Here is an 18,384-nt window from a genome sequence, read left to right on the forward strand (position 1 = left end):
TCTGCAGGGGAAATGCAAGTAGTCACCAAACCAGATGGCAGGAGAGGTGAAATGTCATCTTTAAACCCATTGGAATTTAGGTGAAACACCCTCTGTTCACATTGCTGGGAACCTCCTTATCAGTAGTTATCAGAAGGATACCACAAAGTAAATTTCCCCTTCTAGAACATTATTGGGTTTTTACTGAAGTCGACTTATGTTGGTTATTTTAATGCCTTCCGTTCCCCAGATCAGAAGCATATATAAAGGTGAGAAAGCCCCATAATGAAAATTAAAATGGATCCCCCATTCTGATGCTGGTTAACACTACTACACCTATAAACACTGGGGACAGGACAATGCTTGTTTGTCCCCATCTCCTTTCCATGGTCCTTTGGCTAATTCACTGTAACCTTGTTTATAATACCTATGGAAAGGGGATTCTTGCGTAGGTGCACACCTCCTATTAAAATAAGGAATGCAGTCTAGTTCTCGGTACCCTATATCAGCCGCATGGCGTGCCTTTATAGTATATATATGCCCTTGATACAGATCCAAGCATTGTGCTAGATGCTTCTTCCCTTGGGGAGTAAAGAGTTTGTAAAATGCAGGAAGCTATTCTTCTCTATATGACCGTTTTAATGGAGAAGATATTGTATACGTTATTCATCTTTAGTTACTAAAGGGGTTTTCCAGGCTTTTAATATTAATGACCTTTCCTCGGGATAGGTCATCAATATCACATTGGCAGGGGTCCGACACCCGGCACCCCCACCGATCAGCTGTATGAAGAGAAGGCACGCGCCTTCTCCTGTCTCTCTTCCAGCTCGCTGCTGGTATGTCTATGGCAAGCAGGAAGAGAGACAGGAGATGGTACGCGCACGGTGTGTGTCTTCTTTTCATACAGCTGATCGGAGGGGGTGCCAGGTGTCAGACCCCCACCCATCTGATATTGATGACCTATCCTGAGGATAGGTCATCAATATTATAAGCCTGAAAAACCCCTTTAAATAACCTTGACTAATGTATGGCAAAAGAGGATGCATCCAACTTACTAATATACTGTCATTAAGAGTTCTGAACTGTTTATTCACACTACAGGCACGTCTTCTGGTTAAAGTTTTTTTTGGATGTTTAATATTGATGACTTCAGGATTAGTCATCAATAACAGGAGGGGTCTGACCCCCAGTGATCAGCTGTTTGAGGGAGTGCAACGGCCTCCTCGCAGCTTACCAATCACATCCCCGTACATTGTATAGTGGCTGTGCTTGGTATCCCTACCCAAATCCATTCACTTGCTTGGGACTGAGCTGCACATACACCTTGTGACAAATGAACGTGATATCACTAGTCTAGGAAGAGGCATGGTGCTCACCAGAGGGCTAATTGGTGATGGGGTGCCTGGAGTCGGACCCCCGCCAATCTGATATTGGGGACCAGTCTTGAGAATAGGCCATCAATAGCAAAATCTCAGACAACCCCTTTTACCAAGTCTTCTTCTCTGATAGCACTGCAGATCACATCCATAAGATGCCTGCCGCTGGACAGTCATGTGAAAAAAGACCTGACTATAACCAGGGGACAGCATGAATAAGCAGTGCTATTTAAAGTATATTAGTAAATTGGATTTATGAGTGTCAACCCCCTTTAATTAAGTGTGTGTAAAATGTAAAAATCTTGCTGTTGGCTATAACTATGACCAGTCCTTTGAAGGATTCCAGGCTATAACAAGCACAGATTAACAATAAAAGTGGATTGGGAGGTTTTTATACAGGCTGATGGAAAATACATGGGGGACGAAAGGTTGTTACTTAAAGGGCCCTTAGGCAGCCATGTATTATACTATTCTTTTTAGCTGGAGGTGGAGAAGCCTAAACATACCATATACACATAGAATTTTTAAACTCCAAATTAAAGGAGATGATCTGTTAATTTGGATGGATCATCTCCCTGGGAAACAGCAAGCAGAGTCTTACTATGAACTCTAGTCTTACGGTCAATCTGGTCTGCAAACACCTCTCCGTAGATCATCCAGTATGGCATGTAAAAGATGTTGCGGGCTAGCCTCCATGATGGCTCCTCGTCCGGGTGTAAAATAGCCTGTCTTGCCACACCAAAACTCATCAGCACAACCAGCATGATGATCACAAAATACAGCATGTCAATCATCTATAAAATAGGACATTAAAAAAAAATACATAACTAAGCGAGAGAAATAATAAATCACTGCTTCATTTTTTGTTCTGGTCTATCCATAAAAATCACAAAATAAGAGTCATTTCAGTTATGCCCTAAAAGATGATCTCAAAGTAAATGGAAATCTGTTGAACGTTCCTCCATTTTCAACATCTCTGCTTGCTGACAGTGAATCGAAACCCTCTTGTTTCAGACAGATACAAGGCTCATTGCAGGAGCATGCTCTGATATACATAAAGGGGTGATGCCATTATTGATGTAATACATGACAAGCCATTTCCAACAAAGCTAGAACCAGCCCTTTACCTCACATGGATCCAGAGATCTCCTCATTCATTGCTCCAATTGCTCTGCTAGATCTATTTCATAAATAGAAGTCGGATCAGCTCACCTCCATAAATGGTGCGATGCATGAACACAGGGCTGGGTCTAGGTATAAACGAAGTCTGTCCAACCCTCACCAGGGAATCCATAAAAATGTCTCAGGACATAGCAAAATTAAAAACACTGTGCCGACGCATTTTAGTCAGAAGCGCCCTTAGTTATGACATAAAATATAAAAGAAATGGTAAGTTTATATACAAGTGAAAACAAGGCATGTAGGGAAAGCAGCATTATGGAAAACCTGATTTGAAAAAGTGGTTGTACTTTCCTTCTGTTGCAGTCCTATGCACTTTGTATGCTTTATACATGCACAATCCGCTTTTTCATATCGGGTTTTCCATTAGGGTCCATTCACACGTCCGCAAAATGGGTCCGCATCTGTTCCGCAATTTTGCGGAACAGGTGCGGACCCATTCATTTTCAATGGGGACGGAATGTGCTGTCTGCATCCACATTTGTGGATCCCCACTTCCGTTCCGCAAAAAAATAGAACATGTCCTATTTTTGTCCGCAATTGCGGACAAGAAAAGGCATTTTCTATGAAAGTGCCGGTGATGTGCGGTCTGCAAAATGTGGATCCGCAAAACACATACGGACATGTGAATGGACCCTAATGCTGTTTTCCCTACATGCCTTGTTTTCTCTTGTATATAACCATTACCATTTCTTTTAGATTTTATGCCATGTCTAAGGTCTCTTCTGCCTGAAACATGTCAGCACAATGTTTTCAATCTTCCTATGTCCTGAGTAGTGATGAGCGGGAGGTGCCATATTCGATTTCGCGATATTTCGCGAATATTCGCGTGAATATTCGTGTTATATCCGTCGAAATCGAATATTCGCAATTATTCCAATTATCGCGAAATTATTTTTTCGCATATTGCGAAAATTTATCTTGATAGTATAAGGCAACGTTCCTATGCTAATGACTATGGCTAGGCTAATATGTGTATTTTACGAAATTTCGTAATATTGCTCTAACTTCGTCTCTTAGAATATTACGAATATTCTAAAAGACGAAGTTAGAGCAATATTAAGAACATTTGCAAAAGTCGAAATTGCGATGCGAGTAATATAACACGAAATAGTCGCATGAAGATTTAAACTTAGCACTGCTATATTCCATATTCTAGCCTAATATGGAATATAGCTGTGCTAAGTTGAAATCTTCATGCGACTATTTCGTGTTATATTACTCGCATCGCAATTTCGACTTTTGCAGTTCAGAAGAGGCAAAAAAAAATTACAGGAAAAAAAAGGGATTATAGCACTATATTAGCTAAATTACAATCTATATGTGTATTTTACGAAATTTCGTAATATTGCTCTAACTTCGTCTTTTAGAATATTCGTAATATTCTAAGAGACGAAGTTAGAGCAATATTACGAAATTTCTAAAAGACGAAGTTAGAGCAATATTAAGAACATTTGAAAAAGTCGAAATTGCGATGCGACTAATATAACACGAAATATTCGCATGAAGATTTCAACTTAGCACTGCTATACTCCATATTCTAGCCTAATATGGAATATAGCAGTGCTAACTTAGCACAGCTATATTCCATATTAGGCTAGAATATGGAGTATAGCAGTGCTAAGTTGAAATCTTCATGCGAATATTTCGTGTTATATTACTCGCATCGCAATTGCGACTATTGCGAAATTTCGTAAAATACACATATAGATTAGATTGTAATTTAGCTAATATGGAATATAGCAGTAAGTTGAAAACGCCACTGACTGGAGCAGCCAGGAAGCCAGGAATCCAAAGGACAGGTAAGAACAACTTTAGGGAAGTGGGAAAGAAAAAAATATAATAAAAAAAAAAAGAAAAAAAAAGAATATTCGATTTCGCGAATATATAGAACGATATTCTAAATATTCGCGAAATCTCGAAATTGCGATATTCGCGAAAAAAATTCGCAATTCGAATATTCGCGCTCAACACTAGTCCTGAGATATAATAAAGACATTTTCATGGATTCCATGGTGAGTGCTGAACAAACCTATAGATTTATTTCAGGGTGGCAACTCAAGGGGCATGTCTTTTCTCAGGGGACGTGTCCTCTCTGCTGTAGCCAGTTGCGTAGCTAGAAATGACTGGGCCCCACAGCTACTTTTTTGAATGTGGCCCCCTCCCCCAGTAAATTTTTTGCAACCCCTTCCTTTCATGCGGCCCCCATTCCTGTTGCTAGTAAAGATCACTCTCTCAGACTAGGGCCAGCAGCTATTCCATCCGTTTTCTACACTGTCTATGCTGTCACTGTATATCATTTCATTGTATAATACTGTTGGGGGGCCCTAACAAAATCTTTTAGTCCTCCTCTCCCTGGATGGACCCCCTTCTGGGTCAAGGCCCCAAAGCAGCCGCTTCCCCGTCTTCAGCTATAGTTACGCCCCTGGCTGTAGCTCTTTCTCTGTAATTGCTACAGCTTGTAACAGAAGATATGTCTGCTGACAGTTGAAGATTTAAAAGAAAACAGTCCAGCTCACCGCCCGGTCTTGAATACTCCCGATTCCGAAACCCTAGGGGTGTGTCCCCGTTGCAGGCTGCAGGTAATTTGAAAGGATGGGTCTCAGATTCAGATTGGATCCATGTTAAAACTGCTTCTTTATTAGGACATCATATTCATTACAAACGCCACTTGATACAACAGCAATTCACGTTGACGCGTTTCGGGTACTGGGACCCTTAGTCGTAACGTTATTGCACAGTGAGACACCCCAATATAAAGGAAATAGGTAGCCATCCCTCCAAAAATCTAAGGGAGGCGGCATTAACCCCATTGGTTGTCTCACTGTGCATCACACCTTGAATACCACCCACTCATTACCAGGTTGATGCATTACACACTGTGCTGAAACTTGACATGCAATTTAACCCTTGAAGAACTCTGATCCTATTCTCATGAATAATAAAAGGGAAAAGGGAAACAGAGAAAACAGAGAAAATCACACAGTGTGAACACAATCCCTGTTTCAACATATAAAAACGTATATTTCACAACACCAATAGGGCCTAAACCTATTCACCAGTATTTTTCCGACCTAAAGGACAGTTGCCACAATTTCCATATGTATTCCCAAACCCACAGAAAAATTTGAAAATTAGTAGAGCAAAGCGAGCCAGGGGGGAAGAAAAAAATTATGAACATAAGCACATAAATTATTTGGGTGCTTGTTATTGATATATGTACATCAATTCTTTTTTCAGATTGAGGCCAGTTGGAACTCTAGTGTTGAGCCTAAAAATCCAAAACGCCTCCCGTAGGAGGAGTTTTTTCCAATGGTCACCCCCTCTCTTAGGGGCAAAAACCCTCTCTATTGCGAAGGCTTTAAAACCCCTTACTTGACGAGCATGTGTATGTATAAAATGTCTAGCTGCGTTTGAAATATTGAGTGCATTCGGATTGTTGATGTAATTTAAATGTTCTAGAAGACGGTTTCTGAATTTTCGGATCATACTTCCGACATACATTAAAATGACTACATGAACAATCAGGTTTATGAATGGGGGAGACGGGAGAATCTATACTCTACGCCGAAATCTATCTTAAAAAATCGCAAGAAAGTGAAACCATATAAAAGAGTATCGAGAGTCAGTTTCTCCTCAGACACGGACGTGTCGGAGTACTCCAATGTAGCCGGGATTTTGGATCCGGGGTCTGGTGCTTCCGTTCCGCCAGTCTCACCGGAAGAGAGGGTTAACATAGCGTCATATTATAAAAAATCTAAAACTGAAAGAGATAAGAGAGAGACGGCGAATACATCAAAAAACGCAGAAGGAGGGCCGGACGGAAACACCAGACAACCGCATCCAAGATCCACCAGGCTCCAGACCAAACAAAAGTAAGCTCTGATCATTTAAATGTTGTCAATCTGTCTAGTATGCAATTAAGCAAGGATCAAGAGTATGTTTTGTCTCTTGGCCTCAATTTTGCGCCATCTGCGCACTTTGACATGTTTACCACTATGTTGGATATTAATAAATTTGTGCGCAACATTACGGTATCCCGGCACTTCCATGATGTCCCCGCCCCTTCTGATCTCCCGCTGGTGCAGACAGAGACATATGAGGAGAATTCCTATAAGGATTTAATGTTCAATGAACAGATGTCGATATGCTGTCTTGCGGGTCTTCAGGAGGAGCAGGGAGTCGTGGAGCTAGCTAAACCTGGTATAAGATTACAGACCCGAAATGCAAAATTTTATCCTGTAATGTCGCACATGGACAGTATGGACATATTCCAGGGGACATTGGAAAAGGAGTTGGAAAGAAGTCAAAATGAAAGTAAGGTCACTAGATGTCCGGAGAATCTTAGCCACCCCCACTTCCAAGCCCTAATGGAACTGCAACAATGTAGTGGAATAGTCATTAAGATGGCGGATAAGGGGGTGGCGGTGGTCATCATGGACAACGAGACATATGGAGATCAGGTGCGGGACATGCTAACGGACGCATCCACATACAGGAAACTAACCAGAGACCCACTCAATGAATATAAAGTTGAATACATATCATTGATACAAAAGGGGAGGGATTTAGGTATATTTACTGAAATAGAATATAGGTACCTGTGTGTGGATGCGCCTGTAACTCCCATTATGCATGCTCTGCCGAAGATCCATAAGGGTGTCCATCCCCCCCCCCCCCCCGCTTCCCCCTATAGTGTCCGGTTTGGGGTTCCTGACGGAGCGCCTGGGCAGTTGGCTGGACAATATTCTCCAGCGCCTGGTCAGGCGCACGCAGGGTTTCCTAAAGGACACGGCGGATGTTTTGAGAGCCATGTTCAGCCTAAAATGGGAAGCCAACTACAAATGGATCGTGGCTGATGTCATAGCCCTGTATCCATCTATCCCCCACGGGGTTGCCCTGTTAGCCATGGAGTATCATCTCCACAGATATATGGGATGTGGCTCCTGCTACATAGATTATGTATGCGAGGTCACAGCATTTTTGCTGACCCATAATTACTTTATGTTCGACGGTGTGCACTACCTACAGACACGCGGAGTATCGATGGGGGCGAAATTTTCGCCCTCGCTGGCGAATTTAACTATGGCATATTGGGAGGAAAAGTTCGTATATATTCTGGATAACCCTTTTGGGCATGGTTTGGTCTGGTACGGCAGATACATCGATGACCTGCTCATGATTTGGGCTGGCGATGTGTCTGCCGTCCCAGACCTCCATGCTTATCTCAATGCCAATGATTATAACTTGCGCTTCACATGCACAACCAGCGAGACCACTATCAATTTCCTTGACCTGACGCTCCGTGGTTGTCCAGGGGAGGTGGTGCACACCCGAACTTATAGAAAAGAGGTGGCTGGAAATTCCATCCTGAATGCCAGGAGCCATCATCCTCTACATACTATCAGGGCAATCCCCGTGGGGGAATATACACGGGCAGCCAGAAATTGCAGTTCACCTGCACTTCTGAATGAAGAATTCAATAAGGTGGATGCAAGACTAAAAGCTAGGAATTACCCTGCCTGGATGCTGGAGAGGGGCAGAAATATTGCGCTGAGTAAAGACAGACGAGAGATGCTCTTTGGCAAAATGGAAGCTCGAGGTAAACACAATACCCCTGGTAGGAAGGTGGGGAGGCGTGGAGACAGTGACCAGGACAATGTACCAACTTTATCGTTGGTGTACAGCAAGGAGTTTAATAAAATCAGCTCTATAATAAAGGGATGTCTACCTATTCTATATGATGATGAGATCTTGTATAAAGCCTTAAAATCAGGTTGTAGAAACGTCTCTAGGAGAGCCACTACATTGTCCTGCTCGCTGTCTCCATCCCTCTTCACGGCAAACAGAGCAGGAGCAAGCATGAAGTCAAGTTGGCTTAGGTACAAGGGCTTTTACAAATGTGGGGGCAACCCGTGTAAGACCTGTAACTATGTTACCCCCTCACAGTCCTTTGATAGATCAGATCACTCCTGCAGTTTTCCGATACAGAGTTACATTAATTGTAACACTGCAGGGGTGGTGTACATCATCCAGTGTACGGATTGTGATTTAATGTATGTCGGAAGTACGATCCGAAAATTCAGAAACCGTCTTCTAGAACATTTAAATTACATCAACAATCCGAATGCACTCAATATTTCAAACGCAGCTAGACATTTTATACATACACATGCTCGTCAAGTAAGGGGCTTTAAAGCCTTCGCAATAGAGAGGGTTTTTGCCCCTAAGAGAGGGGGTGACCATCGGAAAAAACTCCTCCTACGGGAGGCGTTTTGGATTTTTAGGCTCAACACTAGAGTTCCAACTGGCCTCAATCTGAAAAAAGAATTGATGTACACATATCAATAACAAGCACCCAAATAATTGATGTGCTTATGTTCATCATTTTTTTCTTCATGAATATGATGTCCTAATAAAGAAGCAGTTTTAACATGGATCCAATCTGAATCTGAGACCCATCCTTTCAAATTACCTGCAGTTGAAGATTTAAACTGAGCATGTGTGAGACCACCTGAGTGAGGTGGACAGCGAAATAGAAAATTTTTGTGGCACAGCCTATTTAATTAGCTTTTGCACATATGGGAACAAGACATGAATAGGATGTGACTCTCAATTTAACCAAACTCTAATTTATTAATTATAGGTGTTTATTATTTCATATTAATCATTAGCATAAAAAAAAATCAGAGTTGACTCACCATTTTTCCAATCATCATAACATAAGGTCCGAGGTATTTGTTGACTCCAAATATATCCAAAACTCGAATATACCAAAAGATAATATCCACACAGTATATGACTCTTCCATATCCCATGTATGGCTGATTTTGCAGTCTAAGAATTGCTCCGATTATAAACACAGAAATGGCCACGAGATCAGTGATATTCCAATATTCTTGTAACCAGACCTTTATTTTCTGGCTCAGCTTGCCTGGTTCAGACATTAGAATCTGCAGAAAAATGTGGATTCACAAAAATATGATGGAAAACACAGACTGAATAGGAGTTTTGTTATGAACATGAGAAATTCTGTTTTAAAATGGGACATGCTGTTTAGTACAACACTTGTTAGTGCCTAGTACTTTGAATCCACATTTCACTCTGCAAGGACGTTTCTGAACATGTTTCTAGAGATGGCAGTTGCATGGAAATCATGCTGCTGCAGGAGCAAGAAGCCCATTGTGAGGTGACAGCCGGGCTCCCCATAGAGAAGGCAGAGAAGTTTTTATCATTCCTGCCTTACCCGTCGCTTAGCGATCGACCAAATGATCTCTACGTCTTAGCACACCTATATCAGCTCTTCAGTGCTTGTCAGGAGATTGTGTTTCTTCTGTAACTGGAGCTAATACAGTTGTGTTCAAAATTATTCAACCCCCAATGCTGTAAAGGGTTTTAGGGAATTTAGTGTACATTTGTAATTGTGTTCAGAATGAAATCTTACAAGGACTTTTTAAAGAGCCAAATGCAACTAAAATGACATCAATTGTTTTTGTAATACAGTATTAAATGTTTTTTTTTTGTGATTTCTTCATTGACACAATTATTCAACCCCTTAAAGACTACCACTCTTAAGAACAGAGGTTCATTCAAGTGTTTTCGATCAGGTATTGAAAACACCTGTGGATGTCAAGGAGCAGCAATCAAGCATAATAAGCACCAATTAGGCAGATTTAAAAGGACTGTGATACTCAGCTCCTTCTAGACATTTACTGGTGTGTTTACAAACATGGTGAAGTCAAGAGAATGGTCCAGGAAGACAAGAGAAGAGGTGATTTCTCTTCACAGGAAGGGCAATGGCTATAAGAAGATTGCAAAGATGTTAAACATACCAAGAGACACCATAGGAAGCATCATTCGCAAATTCAAGGCAAAGGGCACTGTTGAAACGCTACCTGGTCATGGCAGAAAGAAGATGCTGACTTCGACTGCTGTGCGCTACCTGAAGCGCAAAGTGGAGAAAAGTCCCCGTGTGACTGCTGAGGAACTGAAAAAAGATTTGTCAGATGTGGGTACTGAAGTTTCAGCTCAGACAATAAGGCGCACACTGCGTAATGAAGGCCTCCATGCCAGAACTCCCAGGCTCACTCCCTTGCTGTCTCCAAAGAATAAGAAGAGTCGACTGCAGTATGCCAAAAGTCATGTGGACAAACCACAAAAGTTTTGGGATAGTGTTCTGTGGACTGATGAAACAAAATTAGAACTGTTTGGGCCCATGGATCAACGCTATGTTTGGAGGAGGAAGAACAAGGCCTATGAAGAAAAGAACACCTTGCCTACTGTGAAGCATGGTGGGGGGTCAATCATGATTTGGGGCTGTTTTGCTTCTACAGGTACAGGGAAACTTCAGCGTGTGCAAGGTACCATGAATTCTCTTCCGTACCAGGAGATATTGGATGAAAATGTGATGCAGTCCATCACAAACCTGAGGCTTGGGAGACGTTGGACCTTTCAACAGGACAATGATCCCAAGCATACCTCCAAGTCCACTAGAGCATGGTTGCAGATTAAAGGCTGGAACATTTTGAAGTGGCCATCGCAGTCACCAGACTTAAATCCGATTGAGAAACTCTGGTGGGACTTAAAGAAAGCAGTTGCAGCGCGCAAGCCTAAGAATGTGACTGAACTGGAGGCTTTTGCCCATGAAAATGGGCGAAGATACCCGTAGATCGCTGCAAGACACTTGTGTCAAGCTATGCTTCACGTTTAAAAGCTGTTATAACTGGAAAAGGATGTTGTACTAAGTACTAAGATTGAATGTCACTTGGGGGTTGAATAAAACTGATAATGATGTGAGCACAGAAAAGACATTTGTGGTTATTTCATTATAAATGTTATGTTATATTTGTCTGACTTACAAGTGCCTCTTTGATTTAATTGTAAACAAGATGACTGAAATGATCAAAATCAACGTAAAACTGGCCAAAACACTCAATTTCAGTGGGTTTTGAATAATTTTGAACACAACTGTATGTCAGCTCCAGTTAAAGGAAAAATGAAAAACTAACGAAATGTCATGGTAAGTGCCTTCCAAAGAACACCCAGGGATGAAAAATAAAGACAAAACATAAAAAAAATATATAATAAAAAAAGAATGCCATTGCTACCCACGCTGCAACTTCTAGCCCCACTATGGCAGCCAAGGCCCTCAGAAGGATCCAAGGATTGCCACAGCAATGTTCCTATGGAGCCCTGCCTGTGGTAATTCATTGCAGTGTATGGAAGAAGTGATCAGATGATCACATATTAAAGTCCCCGAGGTGTACTTAAAAAAAAAGTAAAAAAAAAGTAAAAATATAAAAATTCAAATACTTTTTTTTACCCATATTAAAAATAAATAAACAATAAAAAATAGAAAGATCATAGGCATGGTAAACATATTTCTTTCATACAGTTAACGCGGTAATGAAAAACAGCCAAACTGGCTCCTTTGCAGGAGGTTTTTTATTCACTTCCCCCAAAAAATTAAGTAAAGAAAAAAATATTTTTCCAGTTTTACTAAAAAAAATTTTTTTAAAGGGGTTGTAAAGCCATTATATATAGAGGACCTATATCAATATCTGATTAGTGGGGGTTCGACTCCAGGAACCCTCCCCCATCAGCTGTTTGAAGAGAAGGCGGCGCTCATGCGAGCGCTATTTCCTCTTCAGGATTACACTGCCCATTGTCTTGGAAGTCTCGGTGGTGCATTGCAATTACAAGCCCTTGCTTCATTCACTTGAATAAAACGAGTACTTGTAATTACACTGCGCCACCACTGGAAATGAGAGGACACGCAGGACACTAGCGCCACCTCCTCTTCAAACAGCTGATTGACAAAGGTGCCGGGAGTCAGACCCCATCTGTCTGATATTGATGACCTATCTTTAAGATAGGTCCTTAATATGTACTGGCTGTACTGGCTGCCACTTTTAAGGGGTTGTCTCACTTCAGCAAATAGCATGTATTATGTAGAGGAAGTTAATACAAGCCACTTCCTAATGTATTGTTATTATCCATAGTGCTTCCTTTGCTGGCTGGATTCATTTTTCCATCACATTGTACACTGCTCTTTTCTATGGTTACGACTACCCCGTAATCCAGCAGAGGTGGTCGTGCTTGCACACTATAGGAAAAAGCGCCACCATATGAGCACTCTTATGGTCCCAGCCACCAGACAGGCAGGCGCTTTTTCCTATAGTGTGTAAGCACGGCTACCGCTGATGGATTTGAAGGAAGCAATCTGGATAATAACAATACATTAGTAAGTGGCTTGTATTAACTTTCTCTACATGATAAATGCCACTTGCTGAAACTATATAAATGTGGTATTGCTGTAGTCATACTGACCCAGAAAATAAAGGTAACTGGTCAGTTTTACATCACAGTGAACATCGTAAAAAACGAAATCCATAAAACTGTGGTGGAATTGTGTTTTTTTACCAATTCAACCCTATTTGGAATTGTTCCAGATTCCAGCTACACTTTATGGAATATTAAATGATGCCATTGGAAAGCACACCATATGACTAAGTGAATGAAAAAAATAATAAAATGGGAAGGGAAGGGTTTCATATGTATGGGACTGTGTCTGTATAAACAATGAAGATAATATGACACTTGGTCCCATTGGCCTGTTTCCCACCAATGAAACAATGATGGCCTAGCCTAAGTTATTATATTCTCAAAAACGCAGTAAAACAGTATAGACTAACTGAGAGATCAAGTATTATCTGCTATTATAATGTTTAATTGGAAGTCATATAGAGAGGCGCAATACAGGCCCTGGAGTGAGACTGTTACTAGTACACTGAAATTAATAGTGTCATCGCTGCTTGTGACGGAACAAAATTCTCACCTCTCTCACTTTCTCAAGTGCGAGTGTTACGATATATGAAATGACAATCCACTCTTGAAATAAAGGCCATCGCTCCATCTTCACCAAAATAATATAATTAAATAACATTAAATATGCTAAGTAGGAAATCTGTGAAGAAAAAATATATTTATTATCCCACACTTTTAAAAAACAGTCATTGTGGCTAATACTGTATATGAACTCATAAACTGGTTTGCTTGAATAAATTTTAAGGGAATCTGTCACCTGCTTTTACCATTTTAACCTGTCACCATCGCTATGTTCACTAAAGTACCTTATTTCCAGCAGTCTTCTTTTTACTTTATTTCGTTTTGTCCTTTTGATATAAAAGCCCTTTTTATAATATGCTAATGAGGCTCCAAGGTGCCCAGAGGGGCGTTTTTTTCCCTCTCCGGTGCCCAGTGACGCCCCCCTGCAGTGCCCAAGAACGCCTCCTGATCCTCAAATAACCTCCCACAGCCCGGCAAACGGTTCCGCTCCCTCCCCACGTCATCGTCTAGCTTCTAGAAATGCCCCGTCCTTCTTCCTGTCGGCGGCCAGAAAACTCGCGCAGGCGCAGTACCGCCTGCGCGATCATCAAGCTCCTGAGGGCAACAGCCAGTAAAAGTCTCACTGGGCCATGCGCCGAGCCCAGTGATGCCCTGAGGAGGTTGATGATCGCGCAGGCGGTTCTGCGCCTGCGCAAGTTTTCTGGCCGCTGACAGGAAGAAGGACGGGGCATTTCTAGAAGGTAGACGATGACGTGGGGAGGGAGCGGAACCGTTTGCCGGGGCTGTGGGAGGTTATTTGAGGATCAGGAGGCGTTCTTGGGCACTGCATGGGGGCGTCACTGGGCACCGGAGAGGGAAAAAAACGCCCCTCTGGGCACCTTGGAGCCTCATTAGCATATCATAAAAAGGGCTTTTATATCAAAAGGACAAAACGAAATAAAGTAAAAAGAGGACTGCTGGAAATAAGGTACTTTAGTGAACATAGCGATGGTGACAGGTTAAAATGGTAAAAGCAGGTGACAGATTCCCTTTAAAAGCTTTACTAAATGAATGGCCAAATCAGATGTGAACAGTTAAGTCTCTTTCACACAAGCGAATTTTCGGTCAGGATGCGATGCGTGTGGTGAACAGATACCATCCGGAGTGAATCCTGACCCATTCATTTCAATGAATCTGTATACATGAGTATTTTAATTTTTTTTCTTGCTGATCATCTCTGGTTTCGATTTTGTGCTTTTTTTCACGCAGCCCCGGTCTCATAGAAATGAATGGGGCTTTCTGAAAAACAGGCATCTGGATGTGCAGTACCCCAGACCTGGGGGTATCTGCAAAGTTTGATTTCTACGCACTGCACACTCAGTTGTAATGTTAATACTATGTACTGTGCATACAGTTGTCCCAGCATAAGTCAAGTATGGCCAAAATTAACTGTCCTGGCCGAGTCTTCTCTGGAGCTCAAGTTGTGGGCCAGCTCCACCCCCTAGCTTCAAAAGATTCTAGGAGAATAGCTCTATAGGGGGAGAAACAAGGAGAAGTCTCCATGTGCTCCTCTCCCATATACTTCAGCTCCAGGCCCTGGAGTCTCTGTCACCTCCATGAGCTCCAAGAGATTCAAGCAAACAAGAACTAAATAAGGAGGATTTGCATGGCTACACGAGGGAGAGAGACAGAAAGGTAACCCAGCTTAAGGTTGTTTTAAGGTGATCCAGACCCTGCTGCTGCAGAGGGATAACAAGTTAAAACACCCTATGCACCCCAGAATAGTGGAAAACTGGAAACTACATCAACTGTTGCCAGAACACAGCTATTAGCCAGAAATCCCTATAGCAATTCTAGTCAGAGTAATCTGAGGGCCAATGCTGTATTTATCTGCTTAGCTCTTGCTGAGACATCTGGTCTTTGACTCTTTTAACACCACATGTTGGTCATTGCATCTCCTACACATGCTCTGTCAAGCAAACACATGGACATTAACACCATGGACACCCCTGAACCACCACCAGGCAAGGAGCTCACAGGTACAGGGAATTTCCTGAGGGAACACAGGGTGCCCCTCCTTCACTGCACCAACTCCAGGTAGTGATCACCTGATGGAGTACACATCAGGGCCACTACCACTCCCATTCTCTGCTTCGGCTCCTCAGGGTCTAACTACAGATGTAATGTGATTTTCAATGGTGGTTGCTAAGAGATACTGATTGTTATTATTCAGTTTTTCTTCACACACATGAAAAACGCATGAAAAACTGATTACATCCACGTGAAAAAAACTAACTCTGAAGTGCAGAGAAAACTGATTAAACTTATGTGCAAAACCACCAGTTTTTCCCTGAACAAACCCTTACTCATTCTGTATTGCTTGTGTGAAATAAGCCTTAGGCCACGTTTACGCAGCTGCTTTTTCAAGCGGAAAAAACAGGGGTGAATCAGCAGCAGAAATCCAAGGTTGACCCTTGGACTTTGATTGCAGATTTGCAGTTGTACATGCCATGGATCCGCAGGGAGATGTAGCCATTCAATGAGGTTAATCCATGTGATTTTATCTATGGAAAACACAGAGAAATCCACATGGAAAATCCGCCATGTGAATCCACTCTTATGTGAATACACTCATAATTTAAAATGCAAATGCCATTGCGTATGAAGATAAAATAATAAAATATAATGTCCACTCTGGTATATATAAAGTCTAACAGATTTTGAAAAAAGGTGCTTGAGAGAACATAAAGTTACTTGTTTTGCCCTTGATCTGTGGATGTGTAATCCCCCTTTAAGATGATTTGCGAAGCATTACTGAAGGGTTAAAGGGTTTAACAGAGAGATCACCTCTGAAGTGAACTCAGATTTGACCTAACAAATAACACTTGAAGAATTCTTTCAGTATTGCTCACCAATGCATACAGCAGAGCATTTATCATTTGCATTGGTTTTTGTCCCAGTTTTAACCCCTTCAGTAGCGAGCAACTTTTCACCTTAAATCCCAGGCCGATTTTTGCAAATCTGACATGTCACTTTATGTGGTAATAATTTTGGAACGCTTTTACTTATCCAAGCCATTCTGGGATTGTTTTCTCGTGACACAGTGTACTTCATGACAGTGGTAAATTTGAGTCAATATATTACCCCTTTATTTATAAAATAATCCAAAATTTACCAGAAATTTGGAAAAATTCACAATTTTCTAAATTTGAATTTTTCTACTTTTAAAACAGATAGTAATTCCTCATAAAATAGTTATCATTCAACATTCACCATATGTCTGCTTTATGTTGGCATAATTTTGTCAATGTAATTTTTTTTTTTTTAGGACGTTAGAAGGCTTAGAAGTTTAGAAGCCATTTTTCAAATTTTCAACAAAATTTCCAAAACCATTTTTTTAAGCACCAATTCAGTTATAGAGTGATTTTGAGGGACTTACGTAATGGAAACCACCCATAAATGACCCCATTTTAGAAACTACACCCCTCAAATTATTCAAAACTGATGTCGCAAACGTCATTAACCCTTGAGGTGTTCCACAAAAATTTTAATTTGCCTGCTATTATTCTAGAAGATAGAAGCATGGAAGCCCAATTTACTTACTGTATAAAACCAGAATTTGACTATCGGGGCATTGTAGAACTCATAGATCTTTGTGCCAATAGGAATACTCCTTTGCTTTCTATGTCCATTCTCTTCATCTCCTTTCCGAGAATTGGCATCAGCATTCCCATCCTAATAATAAGTTTAGCACACAAGAACATTTGTTGAATATTCAAAGATGAGAATAAAGACCTTCGAAATGATTTAATTTTCCAATGTGTAAAAATGTCTATAATATTTAAAGGCATTACAGTCACAATAATGGCATATATACAGTATAGTTGCAGTATATGAAATAAATATATACTAGAGATGAGCAAATACATTGTAAATGCGATCAAAATTTTGTAATATATATTTGGTGATTCAAATTAGGCAAATTTTGGAGAGTGAGAAGAGAGCAAAAAAGGAAAGAGGAGACCAGAATGTCATACCCAAAATTTCAGGCCAATTGGAATACTTTCAATTCTGGCAGAATCGATTGAGACCAGAATCAAACCCAAATCAAATTTTGTGCAGTTTTCTCATCTCTTATATATACTTAAATGAGTCCTGTACATTGAAAAATGTAGCTTAATATATTTTAAGTGAAAAAAAAGACAAAAAATAATAAGCCTGTACATCTATTACACTCATTATTGTGTCACAATGGTATCATCAACATCACGAATAAATGTAAAACTGTAAACACGATTCCTGAAACTATTTAGAACAAAAAACTGATAATGAGGTATTTCACAAGAATTTATATTGATGGTCTGTTGTTACAAAAGACCATCAATGTGTGATAGGTGGGGTCCGACCCCTTTAACACCCACTGGTAGCAGAATGAAGGCGGCCTCTTCATTGTTGTTCCAGAGACAAGTACTGTAAATGCGGATGTGCTTCAGTACCATGTACAGCAGCATGCATAGATGTGCTTTTGGCTAAATGGTGGGCTTTCTCAGGGCCACCTATCACACATTTGTGGCCTATATTGAGAACAGGTCATCAATCGAAATACTGTACCTGAAAAAAAAAAATAATATTTTTTTTAAAGGGGCTGTTCAGAATTTGATATTATTGATTTGGCCACCCCAACCCTCCTCATGGCCGCCGTCCAAGCACAACAATCTAATGCTCTAAGCAATAATTAATGCTAGGAGCATCAGGTACTTATGCACCTAGCTAACGGCCGCAGGTGTCCTCCTGAATTCAACTGTATCACCATCCTCAGGAAGGTGGAACAGTTGAACACTGTGGTGAAGGTGGCAGTATTTTGTGCTGCACTGTGCTATTTGGTTCTGCTAGGACGGTATTTTACTCTACACAACAGTTGAACACTGTGGTGAAGGTGGCAGTATTTTGTGCTGCACTGTGCTATTTGGTTCTGCTAGGACGGTATTTTACTCTACACTACAGTATTGCAGGGCCAACCTAC

At 41.1% G+C, this 18,384-nt stretch overlaps 1 protein-coding gene across 1 annotated transcript in view; it reads right to left on the reverse strand.

Annotated features, from left to right (window-relative positions):
• TRPM1 (transient receptor potential cation channel subfamily M member 1) overlaps window positions 1-18,384 on the reverse strand; it is a 131,882-nt gene that overhangs the window by 47,053 nt on the left and 66,445 nt on the right. Inside the window, exons 19-22 of the mRNA XM_040413840.1 lie at window positions 16,965-17,096; window positions 13,372-13,500; window positions 9,236-9,487; window positions 1,975-2,149 (exon numbers count right to left, since the gene is read on the reverse strand). Coding sequence (XP_040269774.1) covers window positions 1,975-2,149; window positions 9,236-9,487; window positions 13,372-13,500; window positions 16,965-17,096 — 688 coding nt within the window. The remainder of the gene's footprint in view (window positions 1-1,974; window positions 2,150-9,235; window positions 9,488-13,371; window positions 13,501-16,964; window positions 17,097-18,384) is intronic.

The sequence above is a fragment of the Bufo bufo genome, chromosome 1 (assembly GCF_905171765.1).
Source record: "Bufo bufo chromosome 1, aBufBuf1.1, whole genome shotgun sequence".
NCBI lineage: Eukaryota > Metazoa > Chordata > Amphibia > Anura > Bufonidae > Bufo > Bufo bufo.